The 24,208-nt window shown below is 47.2% G+C and overlaps 6 protein-coding genes across 6 annotated transcripts; 1 reads left to right on the top strand and 5 right to left on the bottom strand.

Moving 5' to 3' along the window:
* Positions 1-102: 102 nt before the first annotated feature.
* On the bottom strand, positions 103-790 carry Pmar_PMAR006416 (aldehyde dehydrogenase, putative; the record flags this gene model as incomplete). Its single annotated transcript, XM_002786954.1, has 5 exons — positions 103-174; positions 223-308; positions 365-476; positions 523-622; positions 717-790. 5 exons carry the CDS (start codon positions 788-790, stop codon positions 103-105), a joined length of 444 nt encoding a protein of 147 aa, XP_002787000.1.
* Positions 791-864: 74 nt separating this feature from the next.
* Positions 865-2,083, bottom strand: Pmar_PMAR006415 (Aldehyde dehydrogenase, putative; the record flags this gene model as incomplete). Its single annotated transcript, XM_002786953.1, has 5 exons — positions 865-980; positions 1,039-1,165; positions 1,208-1,314; positions 1,364-1,486; positions 1,546-2,083. The coding sequence occupies 5 exons, from the start codon at positions 2,081-2,083 to the stop codon at positions 865-867; spliced, it is 1,011 nt and encodes a 336-aa protein (XP_002786999.1).
* Positions 2,084-3,262: 1,179 nt separating this feature from the next.
* On the bottom strand, positions 3,263-4,345 carry Pmar_PMAR006414 (hypothetical protein; the record flags this gene model as incomplete). The annotated part of the gene is made up of 6 exons (XM_002786952.1): positions 3,263-3,372; positions 3,422-3,627; positions 3,673-3,814; positions 3,865-4,072; positions 4,123-4,278; positions 4,316-4,345. The coding sequence occupies 6 exons, from the start codon at positions 4,343-4,345 to the stop codon at positions 3,263-3,265; spliced, it is 852 nt and encodes a 283-aa protein (XP_002786998.1).
* Positions 4,346-5,635: 1,290 nt separating this feature from the next.
* On the bottom strand, positions 5,636-12,259 carry Pmar_PMAR006413 (5'->3' exoribonuclease, putative; the record flags this gene model as incomplete). The annotated part of the gene is made up of 18 exons (XM_002786951.1): positions 5,636-5,680; positions 5,877-6,045; positions 6,095-6,284; positions 6,578-6,730; positions 7,150-7,288; positions 7,684-7,852; positions 7,916-8,024; positions 8,075-8,367; positions 9,384-9,550; positions 9,903-9,998; positions 10,044-10,098; positions 10,146-10,234; positions 10,885-10,957; positions 11,004-11,073; positions 11,455-11,538; positions 11,591-11,685; positions 12,019-12,114; positions 12,165-12,259. 18 exons carry the CDS (start codon positions 12,257-12,259, stop codon positions 5,636-5,638), a joined length of 2,187 nt encoding a protein of 728 aa, XP_002786997.1.
* A 1,102-nt stretch (positions 12,260-13,361) lies between these two features.
* On the top strand, positions 13,362-14,068 carry Pmar_PMAR006412 (40S ribosomal protein S18, putative). Its single transcript, XM_002786950.1, has 3 exons — positions 13,362-13,473; positions 13,588-13,692; positions 13,747-14,068. The coding sequence occupies exons 1-3, from the start codon at positions 13,369-13,371 to the stop codon at positions 13,984-13,986; spliced, it is 450 nt and encodes a 149-aa protein (XP_002786996.1). The 5' UTR covers positions 13,362-13,368; the 3' UTR covers positions 13,987-14,068.
* A 9,672-nt stretch (positions 14,069-23,740) lies between these two features.
* Positions 23,741-24,196, bottom strand: Pmar_PMAR006411 (hypothetical protein; the record flags this gene model as incomplete). The annotated part of the gene is made up of 1 exon (XM_002786949.1): positions 23,741-24,196. One exon carries the CDS (start codon positions 24,194-24,196, stop codon positions 23,741-23,743), a length of 456 nt encoding a protein of 151 aa, XP_002786995.1.
* Positions 24,197-24,208: the final 12 nt, after the last annotated feature.

Genomic DNA, 24,208 nt, shown 5'->3' with positions numbered 1-24,208 from the left:
AACGAGTATAGGCAATTCTGGAACCGTTTTAGATGTGAGAAAAGACGAGTGTCGGAAGACATAACTGGTAGGAAAATCGTCGTTAACGAGAAAATTCTGAAATCAAATAATGGTTTCGTCAACGGGCCACATGATTGACTCAGTCTCGAGATAATTCTCAAGACCCTCCGCTCCCTGAAAGAGAAATCTGTGCGAGGAGCTTTCGAGGGCTTGATATCCCACATTTTCACGTCCCCATCCTGACAGTTTATAACGACCGAAGGCTGCTGCTGCATCGAGGTTAAGGTAACAATTGACCCATACTGTACCTGACATCATTACCACCAACATCTCACTCAGAACAGACACCAAGTTCGACACTCACCGGCCTTGAGCTCCTTGGCAATTCTGGTAGCCTTACCGATGTTGCGAGTGCATATACCCGCAGCCAGACCAAATGGAGTATCATTAGCTCTCCTGACGACCTCTTCCATGGTCTGAATAAAGGCGGCAATTTGAACAGGGCGGTCTCGCTCAGCTTACGTCGAATGGGGCGATCTGCATAACTGGCCCGAAAATCTCCTCTCTAGATATCCTCATATGATCTTTCACGTTGCCGAACACTGTTGGCTCGATGAAGCACCTGATAGGTATATTCCATTACCACAGGCACACTGATGGGGCGATTCCCTCCCCCAACTATCTCGAATGAATTTTCGTCGTCCCCCAAGACCTACCCCTTATCTCCCAAACGCTTCCCTCCACAGAGAAGTTCAGCGCCCTCCTCGACGCCTGACTTGATGTAGGACATAACTCGCTCGAACTGAATCTTGTCAACCTAGGAACGGCGAGAAGAAACAACATCGTCGAGTTCGGTATCGGTAGTTACTGCGGTCCTTGGTCGCAATTTCGGTCACGCGGGTCCCCGACTCTCTTGTTCTTAGCGCGTTGCACGGCCTTCTTCACGAATTCATCATATACACCACGCTGAACGTAGATACCTGAATACCACAGCCCAACACAGGCTTGACATCAAAATTTGAAAATAGGACTGCTTACGGCTAGCGACGCAGCAACACTGGCCATGATTGATGAACAATCCTATATCAGCTGCCGCTAGGGCCTGATCTAAGTCGGCGTCATCGCACACGATCATAGGGGACTTTCCCCCCAGTTCGAGAGTAACCTGAAGAGAGCTCAGGTGTCGTGACGGTAGTAGAATGTGTACCTTCTTGAGATTTGACTCGGCACTGGCCTTGATGATCTTAGGGCCTGTAACACTGCTACCGGTGAATGCAACCTTGTCAACATCCATGTGGCGTGCCAGGATCTCACCTACCATCACGAATTGGGATTGGTACACAGAAGCAACTATAGTGCTTACCAACATCAGGACCACCATTGACGATATTGACTACTCCAGGAGGGAATCCAGCCTTGTTGATAAGCTGGCCGAAAAGAAGCCCAGTGAGGGGTGTCTTCTCAGATAACTTCATCACAACTGTACCTACGACACATCAGAACTATTCAACAACATTGGCAGCGATAAACACGCTGAACACCTACATCCAGCAGCGAGGGCTGGAGCCAACTTCATTGATTGCATGACCAGAGGGAAGTTCCAAGGAATGATCTGCCCAACCACGCCAATGGGTTCTTTAACGGTAAGACACATATTGGAACCGTCAACTGGTACGACACTCCCCAATACTTTGTCGGCCCAGCCAGCATAATATTTGTATATTTTCTGACAAAGCTTGATGTCAATTGCCTTCGCTATCACAATAGGCTTCCCATTGTCTAGACTCTCGAGCTCAGCGAGACGGTCTTCGTGCAGCTGAATGAGCTCGGCAAGCTTGTAGAGGCAGTCCCTGCGAAAGGACCCATCAGAGGCTTTCCACGTCTCGAACGCCTCCCTCGCCGCCTTCGCCGCGATGTCTATATCTTCTGGACCGGCAACCTCGAATTTCTCGATGGGCGTGCCATCCACGGGATTGATAGATGTGAGAGTCTTGCCAGACTTAGCCGAGACATACTCGTTGTTAATGAAGAGCTTAGTCTGGATTGGGAGAGTCTCACTTGAGAAGCTGTTGGCAGTCACCATATGATTTGATCAACTGCGGATGGTGGGTAACGAGCTAATCTCGGCATGAACATTCGAATGTGGAGCGGTAAGCTGTCAAAAATCTATCACCTCGAGAATCCCGTAGGAATGCGATGAACAAACCTATAGATGGGAGAGACATGGGCGCGTGGCTTCACTGCCGTAATAGCGTGAACAGTAGCTCGGGACTATGTTACTGTGCAGCATGCATACGAGGCTGGCCCTTGAACTTTAAGTTTCAACTAATGATTACATCGTGCCGTTGAGGTCCATTTTGGCTCCAGTAACGTATGAAGGTATAGAGGTCAGAAAGATCAGAGACTATACATCTCATCTAAAGCGTAGCTGCGCAGCGTGACTTTTTCCCACGGAATCCGTGGGAAAAACTTTTCCCAGACGTGATGTGATCTGATCACATCACGTCTGGGAAACGCGTGAACTCCGATTTTACGCTACGGGAGTGATTGACGATCTTTACCTCCAATGCCCCACTGACAAAACTGAAGACCGACTCGTGTACACATCAGAAACGTTCATTGAGGTACAACTACCGGAACATCAGTCATGCATGCCAGAAACACACAAATCAAGATGCTAAGCATCAAGGTAGCGAGCTAAGGTCCTCAACAGCATCAGGCTAGTAGTACTCTCTAAAAAGCGTGAGGAGTGCTCAGAGTGAGAGGGAAGCTCCTGAACTCCTCATAGTTCCTGACATGATTCATGACTGGTACTATGACTTCATGACTCATGAAGTCTGGTCGCGTGATCCGTTCTTTACATTACGGGCTTACTTCTGTGAGCGTTATCACCAGCCATAACCGTCCGTAACACAAACCCGCCCATCTATATGGCGAAGTATCCACGAGTGCTGATTCTGGTGTTGTTCTTTGGTTGGACAAAATTTTCAGGCCCATCGCTAATCGCGCTTTATGCAAGCTGTTCCATGTCGTCTAGAACTTAATTACGACGATAGTTTCACTCACTCTTCATTCACCACTCGAAACTTCCATAACGCACCGTGGAGAAACAGAGATATCTCACCACGCAATGATTCAACCGAAAATGGAACTATCACGAGTACCGAGTACTATACACGAGTAATGCACCGCTGCAGAACATAAAGTACAGTATACGAGAACAACTACAACGTCATAAGATACGATTGAACAGGCAAGCAGACTAGGACTGCTGCTTGTTGTTGTTGTTGGGTGATATGCCCAGCATATGACGAAGCTCGTGGCTTAATATCGTCGTGTCAGGATGCCTAGATGCATATGTCACTGTGGGGGCTGATAGAACATAAGTATAGCACCGATCTCCATAATGAATAATTCTCACCTTTCCTAACCTTGCGCTTGCTTCTTTCTTTACGACTCATTCCAGTGCCGTTCATAGGCAGGGACTCGTCGAGGGTGACTCCATGTGGTGGCGACGAGTAGGTGTTCCCATAAGGAGGTGTATGCGGTACAAGAGGTGATGTCGGATGAACAGGAAGCACGAGTATATCGGAAGGCGACACCACTAGACCCCGCATTGGACTGCACCTGCTCTAGTAATACCAGATCGGATAACAGGAAGGTCCCTCCTACCTCCCAAAAGCTGTATCACAGCCGAAAGTACAGCGGTCAAAGAGTAGCTCAACCTTCATGTCCTGACCAGGTCGACCATAAACAGATGTGACTACACATCTAGCACCAACAGGGACAGGCTTATCAGACCCAACATAGACAGCTGAGGATATCACATCAGCGTTACTCAGTACCGACCATCACGAGACCTACCTCTGTTGCCGACTCTCGGCCGTTCTTGACAGGCCTTGCTTACAAACTTGGCGTTTTCAACTGGTGTTAGCTGCTCCGGAGTCACAGTGATGCGAGGCGGGGTCGGATTTTCTTCCACTCCCCGATTCAGATAGACCTCCAAGGATCGTACACCAATTCGCGGTAGTGCGGTATACGCCGAAGATACCAAAGGCAGTCGACGGAACTCCTGTCCCACAACAAAGACTCCTCTCTGCCACCATCACCCTCCTTCCTCACCTGTTCGCTCAACCACTTCTTCAACTTGGCAAGCTCATATTCATAATCATCAGTATCAGTATCCAACAATCGCTTCGCCGATAGTGCTAACTTCGGGTCGAAATGATCCAGGTCACAAAGACCATCGAATACACTGGGAAAAGCTTCCATATAATCCTGAAGTGAAAACCCATCGCAGTGTTGATAAGAATACCTCCCAGTACTTCAACAGCTTGTACAGCATAGTTACTGAAGGACCAACGCTCTTGCCGAGTAACAGGATTATGACTGTAACGAGTGTAGTTGGGTATGACTAACATCCTCCATGACGACTTCCCTGGAGACACTTCGAAACGCGTCGAATGGAACAACTCCATGCCGACCTGAACGACGGCAACACATTCTTTCAAAACACTCAACAGTTCTAATGAAGGCTATCACATGAAGCAGCCATACGTAACGCCCATACGCTCTTCGACGGAATCGTTACCGTATAAACAGCTGAATAACTTGGCACTCCAACTATAATATCGACTCGAATACTATCACATCTTTTTTCTCGATAGGCGGCCCATAGGCATCTCTCGATAAGCGTTTCGACACAGTCAACAGTTCTTTTTCCATTCCCATCAGAGCTATCACATAAACCAGTCATACGTAATGCACATATGCTATTTCACAGAATCGTTACCGTACAGATGACCGGATGACTCGACATTCCAACTATAGTATCGAGTAGAATAGAATGCCGTACGGGAGATGCCCAAAGTCTACCTGAACCCGTTCCCTGCCGAGCTTCGCCGTGATACTGCCAACAATCATCCACCATAGATCTATCGTCAGACCAGCCCTGCTAGCCGCTACTTCCGGACTATACCAAACCACCTTATGTTTACCACCCACGAATTTGCTCGCAACGAAATCCGCCTCGGAAGCACTCCGTCCAGAAGGTTGTTCCGTATCAACCTCAACTTCCCCATTGCTAACGCTCACTACCCTACCGACACACCCTCCAAAAACACTTCGCATATCACAACAGATCACTCGTTCGCCCACTACCACTTGCCGCCCCGTCTTTGCTTCTTCCACTCGTACCGAGTGCGGCTCCAAAACTCTACATAATGCTGCCAGTCTCAGCTCAGTTCTTGGTGAAAACTCATAAATCCTTTTCCCCGACCGCTCAGTGCGATGGGCCAGGACTCTACGAACCTCCAAAATCGGCTGAACATTAGCCAACTCGTTGGGCGTTTGCTTGTAATATTCAGAGTGAAACTCAAAACGCAGCCCATGACGCTCGCGATAATCTAGTTCATCTTCAACGTCCGTAAAGAAAGCCCGAGAATTCACCAACTTTTCCCCTTCTTTCGTCACCCTCACCACCTGGCCGTCCGGCCTCATATACCGTACCGCGACCACTCGCCCTTTATGAACGCAGGGATAGTCAATCTGATCACACAGTTCTTCCTATACAACAATCAAAAATGCTCTAAAGAAACGCCCTAGTCTTTCACAGCTAGAATGCACAAGGCGAATATCAGAACCGCCCATGCAGCGTCGGAAAGAACTTCATCAGAGCTTCCTAAGGATACCCATTTTGTTTATCAACTGTCCCGTCCCGCGAAATTTCAAAGGGTGTGCCCTTTTCCCCACCACCCCGTAATTTCAGATTCTTGTAATACTTCTCTTCCTCACTGGCCTAGCGTATACTTCATGATTACTGTATTGATCATAAGGTAAGAACCATCTGTTTATTATCCTAAGAGGTGCTCTCTCACCTGAACAGTATAAGCCTCCATCATTTCTTTGCATGTGACCATCAGTTCGTCGTAGGACTCCTCCACAGTGAGGAACATCGACTGTCGTTGACTGGCGAAATTAAACACCTTCACTCCCACTGCATATTGAGGCACCACCGCCTTAGTGTGAAGGGAAGGCCAACTGTCCCTGACAAAATACAAACGTTTACGATTGAGACATATCGATCAGCACTCACTTGTATTTATGCAAGTCGCATTGTGGCAACACCCAATGAGGGAAGTACTCCATCCCTTCTGGTAGCGACGGATGACGAAAAGGCTTCACATCCACCGTAACCCCTGTCAAGTCCTGCAAGAACCTCGGCACAGTAGACTGGACCGTCACTGGCTTCACCGAAGGATCATATCGATACACATAAGCACCCCCTGAAAGACACCGAATTACCTCTTGCACAGAATAAACTTCTTCTAAAAGCGCAAAACTAATTGAAAATTTCTGAGCTCCGTGTCGAATTGAAAAACTTTTTTCGCTACTTCAAGACTTATTGTAAACACGATAAGAAAAATGTGTAGATAATCAGAAAAGGTTTCCGAAAAAGGTTTCCGGTTTTTTAAGAACTGGCCTGGATTTGGGGGAAACTTCCCAATCTTAGTCAAAACCCGCTTATCGAATACTCTGCATACCATCACAACATCGTCTTCATCTATCGTACTCCTACCGAGAGAGCTCACTCCCTTCCTATTACCATTAACATTCCTCTCCTTCTCAGCCTCTGTTAAGACGTCCTGCCCCGTCCTTTCCGACTCAGCAATAGCAGCATTCATTGCGTCAAACAGCACATCTTCGTCAACGAAATTAATCAATGTCGTACCTGACGACGTCGACAGTGTTGGGGTACATGTTCGCTTTCCTCAGCTGAGCTGAGGAGCTTTTTCAATAATATAAGTTTGCATACGTTTTCGAGTAGAAGTGCACAGAAACTGTATTAGGAATTCTAATTGGAATTCTAGGGAAGTTGGAGATATTCTAATCTAGAATATCTCCAACATCCCCCACAAAATTCATATTGTCACTAACACATGTAGTTGACCATGTGCATTTCCTCCCACGCTGTTGCTGAACCACTTCTATTCCGAGACCTACCATCCACTAAGACTTTTACCGATCAACAGAATTTCTCATAGACTCATTCGTAATATATTCCAGCCACAAAAACCAACGAAAAAACAAGAAAACTATTCGAAAAAAAGCAACTAGGAGTGTATTCGAGACTAACCAGTAGTTGAGTACCTCCCCAAGGGGCCTTGACGCCATCAATATCTATATCGAATCGCTCAGGATAGTATTGCTTCACCGGTGATGACGATGATGTGAAGAGCTTGGCGAAGATCTTGGGTAGCAACCTCTGACCCGACGAGGCAGGAAGCACCTAAAATGACACCGTACAAAGCCGTTCACTTTGTTCATCAAAATACGCTCACTTTAAGGGATGATATCTAAGGCAACGATAGTTTCAAATTCAGGGTGAGCTACTGTGAAATGTAAATTTGTAAACTAGTGTACGCAGATACAGTGTGAAACCAATACAACATAGTCGACTTTGAATCCCAATTTCATGTGGTGCTAATGTGAAACTGATGATCTATGCGAAGGAACCGCTCACCAGTGTGAGAATATATGTTTGCTCTCTTCAACTGAGCTCGTAGATTTCCTCACTACATTATAAACTTTCGCACACGATCTCGGTTAGAAGTGTACAAAAACCAACGACAATATCCCGAAATTTTCTCAGAATTTACATATTTTCCCCCCACTGATTCTTACAGTCATAAGCTGTTGAAATGGCGTTACCGGTCCACCGCCATCAAACTTGATCTGCCCTCCAGCCGCGACGAAATCGTCAAAGTCATTGACCATAGTGCACACAAAGGGGGCATAATGGTGGCGATAATACCAGTGCCAGGATGGAGGCCCGCGGTAATAATACGAATATCTACGACAAAGTCATACCACACCAACGTGAACCTCTTCGACCAGCCAAGAGGGCACTACTTACGACCACTGCAAGCCTTCCAAATAGTCTCTGACCAGTTCATCTACCTCCGCCTTATCATCACATTCACCCTTCACTTTATAGAACTGAAGCCGTGCTTCCTCTGGAGATTCTGAGAAACGACTAAGTCGAGACCGACGCGATTAATGATACAAGACTTACTGGGGTATCCGAAACCAGTCTTAAGTTGATACTCATAGCTCATATGCGAGCCTCCACGTCCGTTACCTCCACAACGACGGCGCTCTGAATTGAAAAAGGTGTGGTATGGAGAAAATAATATTCTCTCTCGCTCACTTCCGATTTGCCAATGACCTTTGGACACCTCATCCGCTAAGAATTTCTCTTCGCTAGAGCTGTAGACAGTGAGGTACTGTAGGAAGTTAGCCCAGTTGATACCACCCCCATGCTCGACCAGCCATGGATCAGCACTAGATATCTGCTTCTCGCGGTACCTAACGAAGACACAACACTGATAACTTCACATCATCCGACCCTTTGGTGGCAGTGGAGCAACCGAACTAATTTTATTATTTTTCGTTGTCTTATTATTCAATTACTTTTGTTGGGCGTACAGCCAAAGCTGGTACTGAGATCAATTATAGTGAATATTATCAATCTCAAAATCACAGTCCGGCCAAGGCAAGCACTGTGATTATAACACCCATTTATTGCCCCCCCCCAACACGCGCCCTAGGATATGGATAGTACTGATACCAGCCACACGTTGACATGTACAGTACGTGGCAATTTGATATGCAAATCAATGAGAATCGATTCGAAACTATATCGCATATACAATGTAACGACGGCTACTCGTTTGGGGACTGTGATGATAGCGACAACTTGTTCACTATCATTTGTCTTACAAAATAACACACATATGCATATCAAATTGACACCCACTGTATTTATATCTACTCCCGATAGCGTAGATATATTATTACGTTATTATATCATTTGTAATAACTATTTGTTATTATTATTATGTCAACTATTTGAAAACAACAAGAGATTTCCAAGATTCTCGAACTGGCGGTATCGGAAAATTCAAAAATTGCAAAGACGATTGACCCATACAACACGCATACATTACTGGTCATATCCTATCTATCTATGAAGGTATATTACAAGGGATATTTTAAATTGGAGTTTCACCCTAGTGATATGAAAAACACTAGTGAAAAACATATTTTACGACCACTGCATAGTGTAAATATCGCGTTTTTCACCGAGCTTTACGCCACTTCACGTAAAACGGGTGAAACTCCATTAATATTATAATTATGTTATAATAGCGATAAAAATATAATATATTTATTTACTACTATTTGTACTATGAAATCGAGAAAAACGCGTGCGGTGGTGATTTTTTTACACAACGACTTTGGAGCTAAAATTTCGAACATAATTTCTCATATAGTTGTATTGCCTGTGCCCAATTGTCGGAGGAAATTTTCATGGTACTTACTCTTTATATGCACCGAAAAGGCGCTCAAGGCCGCCGTCCCCGACGCCAGTATAGGGTAGATGTGGCAGGAAGTCGTTGCCAACCAACATACAGAAGAGAACGAAATCATCAATGACTCGCTCGAGATCTTCCTCGCCGAACTCCAGTGCGAGATACTCTCTCAAAACCTGTAACGAATCGACTAAAAAATCTGAGGTTTTCCATCCGCACCAATTTCACCACTCGAGCGAACGAGTCGTTGAACAAACTCTTCTGCTTGTAATCGAATTCTAAATGGTAGCATATAACTTCACACTGTAGCACAGCCATGCTCATTCTGTCACTATCCAGCGCAGTGCGGGGAAATATGCACATGGTCAACTACATGTATCGATGACAATACGAAGAAAATTTCAAGGAAATTCTCATTAGTTGCTGCAAAATACTTCTACCCCAATCCGTATATAAACTCCCATAATAAGTGAGGAAACTCCCGAACCGAGCTGAGTAAAGCGGATGTATATTCCAACACTAACCTACATAGATATGCAGTAGTTGCAGTCGATCGGGTCTGACCAACGCTCGAGCGTCCGTTTTCTCCGGGCCAAAGATCACTTCCTCCCGCAATAACGCCACCTGCCATTACCACATACCACACCATACGCTAATCCAAGTACTCACATAAGGCTCATGTGTCGCCAGACTGAGCATGATCAGGTCGGCATCCAGACCGTACCTTATATACTATAATAATGGACACGAGGGCCACGATGGGGTTATTACACACAGTGCCGTGTATTAGGATCGTAGTCTGGCTGGGACTTCGTTGCTCTAATGTAATCCATTATCTTATGTTCACCCTCGCCAGGTACCTAGAGCTTCCAATACTACTACCACTACTAGTAGTAGTCTACATTACTACTACTACCACTACTACTACGACCCGTGCTAGAAGTCTACTACTACTACTCATTCATTCATTCATTTAGCGCTTGGATCCAACTATGGGACATGCGCGCTACGAATAATAGTAAATTTATGCCACTTCCCTTTATCCAACACCGTCTGCCGGATATATTTCCATCTTCCACCACGATCCTCAACGTCCCTTCTGACCAACTTTATCCACTTAGAATCAGTCTCGATTTCTGATTCAATCCAGTCTCTTTGAATCATACCTTTGGGCTGTCTTAGGGCATGACCAAACCAGCGTAGACGCTTTTGACTAACAACCTCTTGGACACAATATCCCTCTAACCATTCCGAAACTTCTAGTTCGGACACTTTCCAATAAGTCGTAGTACTATCCTCACGATCTTCATACTACTACTACTACTACTACTACTACTACTACTACTACTACTACTGCTACTACTACTACTACTACTACTACTACTACTACTACTACTACTACTACTACTACTACTACTACTACTACTACTACTACTACTACTACTACTACTACTACTACTACTACTACTACTACTACTACTACTACAGCCGTCGAGATTCGTAGTATTACATTAGGGCCAGAGACGACCACTTCTACTCCCTGCCATAGAGGGTTCTCACTGATCATCTTCTGAGCGAAAAATCTACAAGAGGACGATGGCCGTTACAATTGGAAGGATGCAACCACACCTGAGCTGTACAGTGAGCCTTTCCATGAAGGCTGTACCGGGGGTGATTGAATTGCTGTCGAAGAACGTATCTGTCAGTAGTAATAGCGAGATGAAGAGGCCTTATGCAAGCACGATGTGCCGGATGGACGGTATTAACGTAAAAAAGACTATTTTTTTCCATACAGCTGACACCAAAACCGGCCCATACAAGACTAACAAGCCGTGTGAAAACACTATAGTTCATTCCGTTGCCAGAAGTTAATAATGCGCGATACACTCTGTACCTTTTGTCTCACCCTAGTGAGATGAAAAACACTAGTGAAAAATATATTTCACGATTAACCCGAATATCGCTTTTTTCACCGAGTTTCACGCCACTCCACGTAAAACGGGTGGAACTCCATTGTACTGTACAATTTCCGAGCACCACTGCCACCCTACTTCACTAACCACCCTTGCCATCTCACTACCTATAGACTTCGGATGATCGCCGTTTTTAACAGCTCTTTCAGTAGCTTCTACTGCATCCAGCGCGGTACGAAAACGACGAGATCCTAACCCGATAACGCCTCTAAAGTGGCGCATCACTTTGTCACTGAGGACTACGTTGTTGATTCATCTTAGCCCTCGGTGCCACACCGTCGACAGCCATATAGAGCAGTTTCTTAGGCTTTATGTGTGTGAACAGATCACTAATGTACCTACCAGAGTGATGGTAGATTCATACCATCGGTCACAACATGATAAGTATATACAAATTCACCTTCATAATACTATTTATATATCCCTCCCACGAATGGGAAAAAAGCATTTTCGATAGGAGTAGATATCAAAAGCATGTCAACGTGTAGTATGCATATTTATTATATCCTCCGCACATACACCGATGCGAAAATACCACTGTTTGCCTTTTGCCGCAACGATGATCAGAAAATTGTCGAAATCTATTCTTGGTGATTTTCATACCGGATCTTGCCTTGCGCGCGACACTTATAGAAAATTACAAGTATTTATGCGAGTATTTCCACAATTACTTGAAAATATCCATCCACACTTCATCTTCAGGTTTTGCTACATCTGGCGTGTCACCATGTGAACAATGGTGTATGATACCATTCATATCGAGGTATCTACCACACGATGAGCTCATGGGTCTTACAAAGATCGACAACAGCAGTACAAGCAGTCAAACTCTGGTATTTGCTCTGGCTCGATGACCTCATTAATAAGAGGATAACGTTCAGAGAGCCAACGGTAGAAACGAGGCACTCCCATTATTCTGCTACAAAAACAAAACCAATATCGACTGAAAAGATGGGGGAAGCTTAAGTGTCCCTAGCCATGAATCACTCTTGTTCTTGCAGGTAAGCATAAGTATTTTGGTATGTGCTGCTAATACGATTAATGGAGAACATCTAGTCGTATCATATTATACGAGGCATATAGGGCCACATCGACCTTCCTTTCGTGGTTTGGTTCGCCCTACTTCGAATCAAATGAAAAAAGTATGGGAAACTTCCAAATCAGTTTGAAAAATGAAATCTACCAAGTTGAAATCCCAATTTTGGGGCAAAGGATTCATTCAACGGCTATACCTATTCAGTTATAGTTGGTGCCAGCGCTATCTCTTTGTTTGCGCTACGACACCGCTACCAGAAACTTTGCTGTGGAATTCACACTTGGTAGGCTATGAAGATTCACAGTCTAGTTTATTACTCCGCCCCACGTGAGCTTGTGGTTTTGGAGTCGCCTGGCCGTATGCCGATAGCGAGAGAGAGAAACAGTATTCTGTGCCGTTTCAATGGCGTAACTCATCTCGAATAGATAGCTATGCTGGATGAACTTCATCTTAGTCTATGAATATTAGTGACTGGTAACTGTTCAGTCTCAATGAACTCGGGGAAGATATCAGAATGGTCTAACGAAGTGGAATTTCCTTAACAAGAAGTGAGTATGCGAGAACTTTGCTGCGTTATAAACCGGTGATGGTAATGCTGAGATGTTCCCGGGAAAACTCTAGCCGGCTTCAACAACGAAGAATAACAGTACATCTATCGCCCACTTCACATCTATGTTAGGAACTCTTACTCAAACAAGACACCTCGACATGACAACACTTCAAACACTCGAGATCGGGTAAAGTCATGCGATATCATACGTATCGTACCAACTGTATTGATCAATACTGAAGATGAAGTGGTTGCTACTGGCTCTGTTGGCGGTCAATGCAATAGGCAGGCAGGGTCCGTCCACGAAACCATCGACAGAGAGAATACCTACTCAAACGAAAATGCGCTTTTCGCTCGCCATTCTAATCGATTTGGGTGGTGGGAGCTATACTATGGCCGTAAGACGGTGGTCTCCGTAGTCACAGCCAGTCGAAGATGTCTCTCCCTATTAACCAGGGCGACTTCCAGCATATCCAGCGTATTTGCAATACTAACGTCGATGGACGTGTCAAGGTTGCTTACGCTTTGACCGCTATCAAGGTGCTACTCGGGATAGGATACTACAACCCTCTGTTTCCTGTTAGACTCTATTCGTAACACCGCTAGTGTTGATGTTTGCATTCACCCTCGTTCACCCCATTCACCTTCATTTAGGGTATTGGCCGTCGTTTCGCCACTCTCATCTGCAAGAAGTGTGAGGTCGACACCAACAAGCGTGCTGGCGAGCTCACTCAGGAGGAGATCCAGAAGATCGTTCAGGTCAGTTACACTAGCAGCTCGAACGAGTTCCGTCCCCACCTCCGTGTTGCTCAGGTCATCTCCAACCCTCAACAGTTCCGTATCCCCCAGTGGTTCCTCAACAGACAGCATGATCCCGTCGATGGTACTTACTCTCAGAAGTACTCCAATCTTTTGGATGCTTCCAAGCGTGAGGATTTGGAGCGTATGAAGAAGATGCGTCTCCATAGAGGTCTCCGTCACTACTGGGGCATCAGAGTCCGTGGCCAGCACACCAAGACCTCTGGTCGTGGTGGTGTCCATGCTGATGACTAAGCTGCGAGTAGCGATCATCACAATAACGATTGCTGCGTATTATCGAGGGGTCTACACTTCGAAGGCTTTGTACTCGGCTGGTAACTTGAGGCGTTTTGTGTTGATAGTATGTGTCACTGAGAGTTTTACTCAATGTCAGCTTTCAGGGTATAGCATCTCATTGCACAGTCTGAGAAAGATCAGCATTCGCTGTGGCGTGCTGGATTCAGGGTGAACTTAGGAAGGCTCACTCAGACTTGTGTTTCTCCTTGTTCTGGATATGCTCTCGACGAGCAGCCTCTTATGTATTCTACTAGTTATGCTGGCTCGATCATTGTGACTAGCAAGTTCATCAGTTCCGTGGGTACAGGCCAGAGTCTCCAAAGTACACTTTGCTGTGGCTCTTCTTTTCGGAGTCGGTTGCGTGTTTCTCCCTCCCTCTGCGACTGTTGAGCCTTCACGGATTATATCGTCTCAAGAGGTAGGGAGTGTGATGAGATTGCCGAAGACCGGTGCTCGGCATACGAGCATTCGTGTTGCGCACGTCCACGCCAAGACTGATTTCAACAGGTTGATCGAGAAGTACCACGAACACTCTGAGGGGATGTGTGATGCTGACTACAAGGTCGATATCACCGAAGGCGTGAGTTGTGAGTAAGTGTTGCTTCAACCAGATGGCGTGAAGTGGCAACAGGAGCACATTTCATCGAGTCGTGTTATTTACTCGAGATTATCCGATGCTTCCCCATCCAAGAAAGGTACGACTTAGTGCACTAGCTTTGGCTTCCATCCTCCGGGGTGGCGCCGGATGGGACGGATTTCTTAGCTTGCGACGAAGTAGTTCTGCTGCTCGCCAAAGGGGCTCACTCTATTGCTCATTCGCCATGTTACATTTGAGCAGGTTACAAACTTGGTGGATTCTACGAGAGCATGAAGGATATCAGAATATCAGCACCACTTAGAATGAACACAAGATCTAAAGGGCCAGTTTAGTGTCACGGGCATAAATTTTCACCTAGAGCTCAAATGTAGCTGAACGTTCGTATATAACTTTTTCCGAGTCTTATATTGCTTAAATGGCATGGATCAAATTCTCGAGAAAATTTTTTGGTCACATTTTACACCAAGGTACTGGTCGAAATTGGCAGCACATTACGGCTTCGAAAACCCGGAAAATTTGATCTTAAGTGAATCAGCTCGGCTCAAGAAGAGAAACGACTGGCCTCAAATGTTTCTGGGATACTTGACCCTGCGTGAACGGGTGGGGAACATCCCATGGCCGGGCACTGCACCTCTGTGCTTACGCTTTCCAACCCTCAGTTTCTCGGTCTTGGATTTCCTTTCTCAATAGAGAGCGAGATACCCGTGTGCCGCACTGCAGTGTTCGCAAATCAGCTCGATGGTAAGGCCTAGACTAGCCAGGGTTACCTCCAATATGTCTCTGAAAACCTTTGATTATCTAGAAGTGTCGGAGACTTTCAGGGCCTTGAACATTTGAAGGCGCCTTGAGTTCAGAAATACTCGAGGTGCGCTAAGTTTTCATGCATGACTTTCATGCAGTATCTACGAGAGGCATTCCGCAGTGGAATTTCCACTACATGCGTACTCGAAGCGAAATTTTAGTATTCCTAAAGTTCGATCTAGGTAGAGTTGGCCCTAGCCAAGCGGGTACTTTATTCCGTATTCGAATATTATGGTTGCAGAACATCAGTATAAAATTGCGAGGAGACAATACTAGCTCTTTTGAACAGCAGAAGTTGAGATTGGCACCGAATCTGTGCCAATCTCAGCTTCTGTGCCACAGATGTTCCAGTGGATGGTATCGGGAGTGCTCTTCATGAGAGCTACGTTCGCAGTTATTTTTAGTGACTTAGTGATGTGCGTCATTAGAAGTATATTTTCACTTAGCGGAGTGTGATTTGACTCTAGTCAATATTGTGATTAGCAGCGATTTCCCATGTAGTTTTTATTCGTTACCAACGAGGGAAGGGAGCTGTTGCTGCTCCTACCCTTCGTGCGCGATTGCACGTCTCTGCATAGCTGATCATACATCTTCACGAATAGATTGCAAAAGAGATCTCTACAACTTTCCCCGTCTCATGTTATGGAATCGATAATATCGATTATGAGTCGCATCCAAGCAACAGAAGCGGCTGCAGAGCCACGAACAAGTATACAGATGTCATACCTCGGGAACGAACCTACTACGATCGTTCCAAGAGTAATGAAGCTTACCGCGCCAGCGTTCATACCATGATATGATGTACCTAACTCCATCTCATGTCTGTAACCGCGATTCAGTAGATACTTTAGGACGTCTTACGCTAGGAGCCCCTCGAGCAATTTCGTAACGTTGTGAAGTAAGTTGAGTACTCCTCAATTTTGCTTGAGTAATTCCTCAAGTTGCTCCTAAACTAGAGGCGGCTTGATTTAAGTGTCCTTGTGAAACAATCCCGATAGCTTGCACGCGTCCGCTCCCTCCGTCCGCCCCTCCTTTTCACTGCGCTCTCGAGAGAACACAGGTCACAGCTTCAAGGTCACAACTTGATGCTATCTGGGTCGGTCACGGAAACCGCGGGAGACAAGTCGGGCCTAGCTTCTCTATTGAAGCTATATTGCGTCCTCATGCATACCTGTTACAGTCAAACGCTTCATAATGCATTCTTGCGGGATTATTGCGTAACTCATTCGGAGTTTTACTTCTTGTATTCGGAACGCGGTGAATTGGCGTTGAAGCGGAAAGGTTATGAAGTTCATAGTATGAACGTCGCTTAGCCGTGCGCCACGGAACGTGCGCCGTTCCGGGAGACACATGATTGGCTAACACGCATGCACAAGCGCCTGAAGGTTGCAGAAGCAACCGAAGTGGAATTATAGGATCTGCCAGACCAGTTCAGCTGCGCTTCGTTGAAAACGAATAACTACCACATCGTCATCAAGCCTAAGGTGCAACTTTCACGTACCTTGACACACAGTACAGTACTGTGTACTGAAACGAGTACTGTCAGTACTCGTTTCACCGTACTCAAAACTGGTCTACCTGTAAATGGAACCGTACAGGGTTAAAGCTCTTAGCGTGAATAATGAATACGCCAAGTGGCACTCTGGTTCAGGTACACCATGTGTAGCTTCGAGTACTACTCGACGAGTAGTCTTATTCCGCTTTCGGATTCGATGAACGGCACTGCACCACACAACACCTCGGAAATGATCAAATAATGGTAAATGGGGAAAGGTTACGAAGGAATACACGAAGAACAGTGGATACTATAAGAGTGTGTTACCGATGAAGAAATTGCTATGATCATTTCGAACGCCGTTCTTCACTGCTGATAACTGCGGTGAAAGTGGCGGCAACAAACGCCGTGTTTTTTGGGGATGCGGTATCTGAATATGACGCGTTCCACAATCGCGTCCCCACGGTAATGTCCTCTCGAAGGCGGAGGAATCTGGCCCGAATAATCACCGTTTCCAACGACCTTACCGATGAAATTCGTCCCCGCCTATCCTTGGGTCGCCACTTGTTGTTATACGGCTTGGTCGGCAGGCTCAATTTGACCGTCATGATGCTTTGCCGCTGCGCTCTATCGTCTTCGTTACCTGCCGGCGTGTAGAACTCAGGGCACCCCAGTAGCTGTAGTGCTTTGTCACAGTTATATCTGAAAGAGCTTCATCTTTGTTTCACCATAAACCATATTCGACTTACTGTGCTAAGTGTAACACGCCTAATGCTGCTTCAACCGAGAACGGCGCTCGGTAATCCATCGGGGAATCCAGAGGATTGTGAAGACGACTGAAAACGAACGGACGCTTCAGCCGACGCCCACCGAATGGATCCCGTCGCCCCACCTTGAACGCCTCGAGCCATTATCTATCTCTCCCTCAACGTTGCTGCCACGCCGTGCTCCTCTCTCAATGTGAACAAACGCTCGTGTGGGCCACACGTCCTCGGCCTTCTCCAGGAACTCGTCGATGTCATCTGTTGTGAGGCCGTTCTCCTCAGCCAGCTTCGGGTTCCAAACCTAAGTCTTTCAATACACGCGTACATAAAGAGACCAGAACGGATACTCACGCATTTCGGCTGCTCGACTGGATGCCCACGCTTCCACCCTCCGAACGATTGACACCAGAGCTTGGGAATCTCGGGCGCTTGATACTCCGGACCAACGGGAACGCTCTTGTTGCCAGTCGTCGCGAGTCGGTATGCTTCCTGTCTTTTCTTCCGACATCTACCGCACGAGTAGAATATACCTACAACCCCACCAAGGTCCAGAGGGGTGTCGAATGGCTCGAGGACGACCTCGTATTCCGAGCGCTTCGCGTGTATCCAGGCCGGTAGGCCGCAGATCTGCACAATCGGTATGATAAACCCGCTCGCAGACGAAGCAACGAGCTCCCTCGCTGGGCTTCTCCCCTGGCTGGATTTTCTCGGGGTCAGAAGGAGTCGAGTCTGAAATACCAGAAGCATAACTTCGCACCCGAGACAAGGCGCAACGGTGACGAGACGCAGACAGAAGGCATTCGTGTGGGAGAGGCACTTGTCTGGTCCCGAACCTACATCCTGCTGAGCTTCCAGCTGTGCTGGAAGTTGCTCGAGCATTCGATACAAGAGCATCGAGAAGGTTGGTGCCATCAGTCTGTCTACGCTTCTTCTCTCCGATCACAGCCAAGGTTCGACGCCGCTGAAAGTAGATGTTATCACCTTCCAAAGGCTAGCACCATTCCGGAGCGGAACTCAGCCGTAGATTCTAGACGGGTCTATTGTGATGGCTCAGACAATCGAGGGAGATACCAATCAGAGGATTCGGATGCCCGACTCACTCTCGTTGGAGCTATCACTTCACCACCACATAATGTGCATGGCGAGCAAGGCTCGGGTTCACGAGTTCCAGAGAGGAACGGAGGCCGGGATGGAGCAGAATCAACCTCGGATCCTTTGGAAGTTCCCGACGGACTCGGGCTCAAGAAACTGGACGGGTCGGTATGGCCAACCATAGATGGTTCTGACACCATCAATATCGAACTCTGCAAGGGAGACTGCGTTTAATCTGCTGCGATGCTTGAACACAATCTGTGCGGATGACTGTGGGCAGAGGAAGGAACACCTCATCTATACGCTAGCTAGAAGGATTCGCTCTGGTGATAGTCTACTGGCTCATCCAAACGCTTCTCTACTTAGTAAATGAAGTTTCAAAGCATACATAGTCCAAGGGGAGGCGCAATCCCTTGGCGCTCACTCTTGGAAACGTGCAAGCGCACAATTATCGTATTTCCCTCGCTCCCTAGGTTGTTCACATGCTATACAGTTATATTACGAACAGGCTCGGAGATTCTCAGACGAATGACATGACCACCACCGAAGGGTTATGTCATTCAATTCAAGTGATATCCGTGACAGGAATGAAGGGAAAAGTTACTTGCGTGCCCGACGCCCGCAACAAACCTCGATCGGTGTTGCGTGACAGTATTCCGCACGCGTATCACGCACCGTGCACGCATGTGGTACATGTGACTCCCGTTAAGATGAGCTCCTCGAAGACGGGTAATCGCCCCGGTGTCTCTCCCGGAGGGATAGAAGGGAGAACAGGAAATATACAGATGATGGTAGCATGCTTTGCGTACAGCGGCTTGGGGCGCCACCAAATACCAAGACGAGCAATGAATCGATCATGTGTCTCCCGGGCGGATAGCGCCTATCCGCTGCGTTGCTTCCACGGGGCTTAGCCCTGATTGAGACCCCGTTAGGTGCAGGTAGCTCATCGAAGTGGGTCTCCCTGGTGCTCCAAGATGATGCGCTGACTCACCTGGATGTGTTCTCGTTGCATCGTTCGAAAAGCGTCATACCCGTTTTTTGACTCCTTGCTATTCAACAGTGAGATATTTCAGTGCCTTCTGGACTGAACTAGGGTTTGTTTCCGAGTCGAATCACAACTCTGTTAACGGCATGGTTTTATGATGTAGCTGCATAGTCCATTACAAGCGTTCATTGTACCCACGTGCACAATACTCAAGAACTCAAAGACATCAATAATAGCCATGGTAAAACGCAAGAGATACACAAGGGAATAGCACTTATAGTTTTCAATAGAAATGTCCTTGCAAGATGACAAGCCGTGCTGAATTCAGCACGATCCTGTAGCCGTCGGGATCCAGCACGAACACGATGTTGCTCGAGGCGCCCTCGTTGGGTCTCTCCTGGGAAGGGGCGACCTGTCGTAGAAATAAACATTTCATTAAACCAACTTAGGTTAATACACCAACCACACCTCGTTTCACCACACAAGGGACTATTCATGTTGCATGTTACCCTACACGAAGCTTGTGGAGTATAGAGTGCTGCGAACACTTGTCCGTGAGGCCCCCGCCCGCGAATGTGGTTACTCTGAGCTATGCTCTAGCCAATGTATTTCGTTTGATGTTGTTGTTGTGACAACAACAACAACTGCGAAACCCGAACTCAATTTGCTCACCCCCTGCCACCGGGTTGTTTCTGATTGTCTGCATGTTGACGTGCAATCCTCAGCTGTGTGAGGATGGCTGTCCGATGGCTACAGATGAAGTCGGCAGAGTGGGAGCAATCATGTTGAAGAGTTTTGGGTGGGAACCTGCGACCGGGCCAGTGTTGGGAGGCAAGCTAGCCGTGGAGTACAGCGGGAAGTCATCATGGCTTGAGCACCCGTAGATAAGAATGTGACGCGCACGTGAGTCGGGACAAGACTTACCTGACAACCTGCATCCTCAAATGGTCGACATAGAACTTGAGACCTCTCTCAGCATGCACTCCAGACGATTTTGGGAGCCTACTCACCGTCCCATTAGGGTCCCGTATGATACGTGATCGGCTTAATGGGGCCTTAATGATACGTGACGTATCAACACAAGTCTTCAATGATAGAGCCTCTACAACAGATCACACGCATTCACGACTTGAGAAAATGACTATGGAGAGAGTGCTACTCATCTTGCTAAATGACAACAGTGCAATATGAGACAAAAGCACCATCTTCAAAGGAGCTAACCGGCAAGAATTATCATCCTATTTTTATCATGCTTGATAAGGGTGAAGGATTCAAAGGCCGCGTTTCTCGCACATCAGTGTCAATGATTGACAGTCAATCAAAGAGCCAAACATAGACAGTTCTTTAGGAGGTGATTCAATAAAAGCGTTGAAGGTGTCATTAACACTACTACGATAATTGGGAGGAAAGATTGGGTTCATCGTAGGTGTTCATACATTGACTAATTTTGAAAATCTCAAGTCACAGCTCAGCGGTCGTGAATCACCTAGCGGCCACCAACGAACGTCACCGCGGCTTTGATGATGGTAGTAGTGTGCTAGTTGACGTTACAAGTAAGTTAGTTCGAAGACGGCTCTGTTTGCCAATCTTACTTTGGTTGGCACGTGGATTTAAATCAAGTTTTTTTGTTCCGAAAGACAGGTATTGTTCCCTGTCCGATAGGTAGGGTTCCAACTATAATAGTTGAACTATTGCGGTCCGAGGCGAGTATGTTGGTAACGTTGCTGCTCGAGGAGCTCCAAGGTATTCTGGAGATGGTTGAGCTCCCTATTTGTTGAGAAGGTTTGCATATCCACAACGAGGCTGAGAAGTTTTTGTGGTCGGTTATCATTTGCAGCTTAAATTGTACCTTATCTTAGAGCATTTGGTGCTCCGTTACGGTGGAGTTTAGCCAAGGCGGATGCATCACACCAATATTGGATCGCTATTGGCAAGCTGGATACCCGTTGGAATGGACCTGGTGCTTTCTGGGCTAGGTGACTGCCAAAGATGAGACACATGACGACAATACTGTCCCACAGTAACTGTATTACGAGTAGTTGCGATACTTTCCTGTGAGAGTTTGACCGGGCTTCGCCTCGTGAACACGACTCATAGAAGATACCATTAAGTCTCAAGGTCTATAACTAACTACTTGGACATAAATCTTATGGGATGGGGTCTACTACGACTCAGACTTGGGTTGTACGAATAAAAGACTGGCCATTGCTCGGCCCGAGCAAAAACACGCTGACACATGGTTGCACGCAATCACACTGTGACGCACACCCTGTGCGTGAGCCTCACGCCGTGAGGCCACCATCGACCATCCATCAAACCACATGCCCCCCGAATGGGCGATAGTAAGGACGAACATTAGCGTAGTGAGTTTCCTTAATCATGCTGGGAATAACTTGGTCTTCTGGCACCTTGGTATCTACCATCTTCAGGACAACGCCACGAATAATCTCAAGGACACGGTGGAATCCACCGGGTGGATCGTGCGATCATATTTCCCTCCGCATCCCAGAGTGTCAAGGTTGAAAACGATGATATCAGTACCGACCGGAGGAGGGCCACGGCGACGTAACCCACGAGCATCATCAAGACGCTGCTGCGTGCAGTCTGAACTAAGCGGTCAATCTCATCACGCACAGCCTGGCGAGACTGAACAGTGTGACCATTGGCACCCAATTTGCCCGCCTCCAGAGCATTCTCAGGGCTGAGACGGAGGGGACGACCGGAGAAAATCTCAAAAGGAGACAGACCAGTGTCGAGAAAAGGTTTACCATTGAGACGATGCAGCACTCGGCCTAGCGTAGATGGCCAACTTCTCTCATCACCGAGCTGACTGGCCAGAAATTTGAGGCTGGCAATCGCCTTTTCGGCCAGACCATTCTAACAGGCAGCATACAGAGGTAAGGAACGATAATATTTCAGCCAGAGGCCGACCCTTGAAACATGGCCCTCCGTCCGTCCGGAGGCGAACGGGATACCCCAGAAGATCAAACAGGCGAGACATTACGCCGGCCACTGTGAGGCTTCTTTGATCCTTCAAAGGGGATGCAGTACAATAACCTCTGTAATGGCAAGTCATCAGAAGAACCGCAGAGTAGCGACGCTTTTTGTCTCAACCCATCTCTGCGACTCGCAAACTGCGAGGTCTGCAGAAACGGTGTGCTAGCACTCTCGCGCCGCAGTGCGCAAAGAGCGGGCAGAATCCACGGTCGAGAAGTAACGACGATTGGAGGCTCCAACCTGGCAGCCTTCACATGCGCGACAGACAGATTCTACATAAGTGCAAAGCTTATGGATGTAGAAACACCTCGATATCAACCAACGGACATAACGGCTATTCAGGCCGCCAGATTCCTTATGATAGACCTCAACCAGAGAATGCGCATAGTGCCTCCCCTCAGAGGTGTCCGTCGGGACATAATAGCAAATGCGAGTTGAAGCAACGCCGTTGACCTTTTTCATCAGGGGGCCGTCGTCAGCCAGGGAGAAGGATGAGAGTCGGAAGGCCATGTCGGAGAAGTGATGAAGGGCGTGCCATTAAGGCACGCCCCGAGTCCATCAGGAGGGGTTGAAACCTGAGAACGGAGGCCAGTGCTGCAAAAAATGTTCGCTTGCCTCAGCTAGGCTCAAAATTCTCCTCGCTAATCACAGGATTTTATATATGAATTGGGAGAATATATACGATTACGGTACAGAAAGTAACAAGGATTTTCCAATTTTTCCTCAGAGTTTTCATATTGTCACCAACACATGTGGTTGACCATGCGCACATTTTACCACACTGACGGAGGCAGATGTCGAGGAGAGCCATTGTAAAGAATGTAACCTCTCTCTTGGCGGAGAACCGTGCCCGAGTTGAAAATCGAGAGGAACCTGTGAGGCGCCCCCCGTCGAAGAGATGACCCTTAGATGATCAAGGACAGTAGATTCACCTAAGGTGCTTGATGATTGTGAAGATGCTGAGCCTAATTATTAGGCCCTTATAGCTTTCCATGCTCTTGGTCAGTGGCGTCCTCTGCCAGGTCGAATGGCGGGCGAGCCCCGGCCATACCTCGCCCTTCAAATATGATGTTTTCAGGGATACCCCAAGAAAACGTCAACCGACTGAGTCCATCCGACTCGGCGTTCTGAGATGCGGCCACGTGTAGCAACTCTCGTACGACATGGTATTTCATTCTCCAAACCTTGCGGACATCCGCAATCGCATCACAAAGACGGGCTATGGCAATGCGCTCGATGGGCTTGCAAGTCACTCGGCCCGACTGAGTCGGGCAGCCCGACCCGGCCCGACCAGGAGAGGGCTGTCGGAGAGTCGGAGAGGAAGCGGAGTGTGAATCACACTGTGTGATGCCACCGAGATAGGGGACCAGGCTATCAACAAAAATATGGGCTTCCAGACCGAACGACTCCTTCCGGTTCTGGTGCCATTTGAGCATGGAGCCTCGGAG

The sequence above is a fragment of the Perkinsus marinus genome (assembly GCF_000006405.1).
Source record: "Perkinsus marinus ATCC 50983 genomic scaffold scf_1104296930488, whole genome shotgun sequence".
NCBI classification, from domain to species: Eukaryota; Perkinsozoa; order Perkinsida; family Perkinsidae; genus Perkinsus; species Perkinsus marinus.
Note: the sequence above shows the minus strand (reverse complement) of the source record. Positions and strands in the feature narration are given on the sequence as shown.

Excerpts from the sequence above, each read along its gene's own strand:
- Pmar_PMAR006412 (XM_002786950.1), top strand. The coding sequence starts at position 13,369 with ATGTCTCTCCCTATTAACCAGGGCGACTTCCAGCATATCCAGCGTATT. Across the intron at positions 13,474-13,587 it reads ACGCTTTGACCGCTATCAAG|GGTATTGGCCGTCGTTTCGC; the intron begins GTGCTACTCGGG and ends ACCTTCATTTAG. Across the intron at positions 13,693-13,746 it reads AGATCCAGAAGATCGTTCAG|GTCATCTCCAACCCTCAACA; the intron begins GTCAGTTACACT and ends CGTGTTGCTCAG.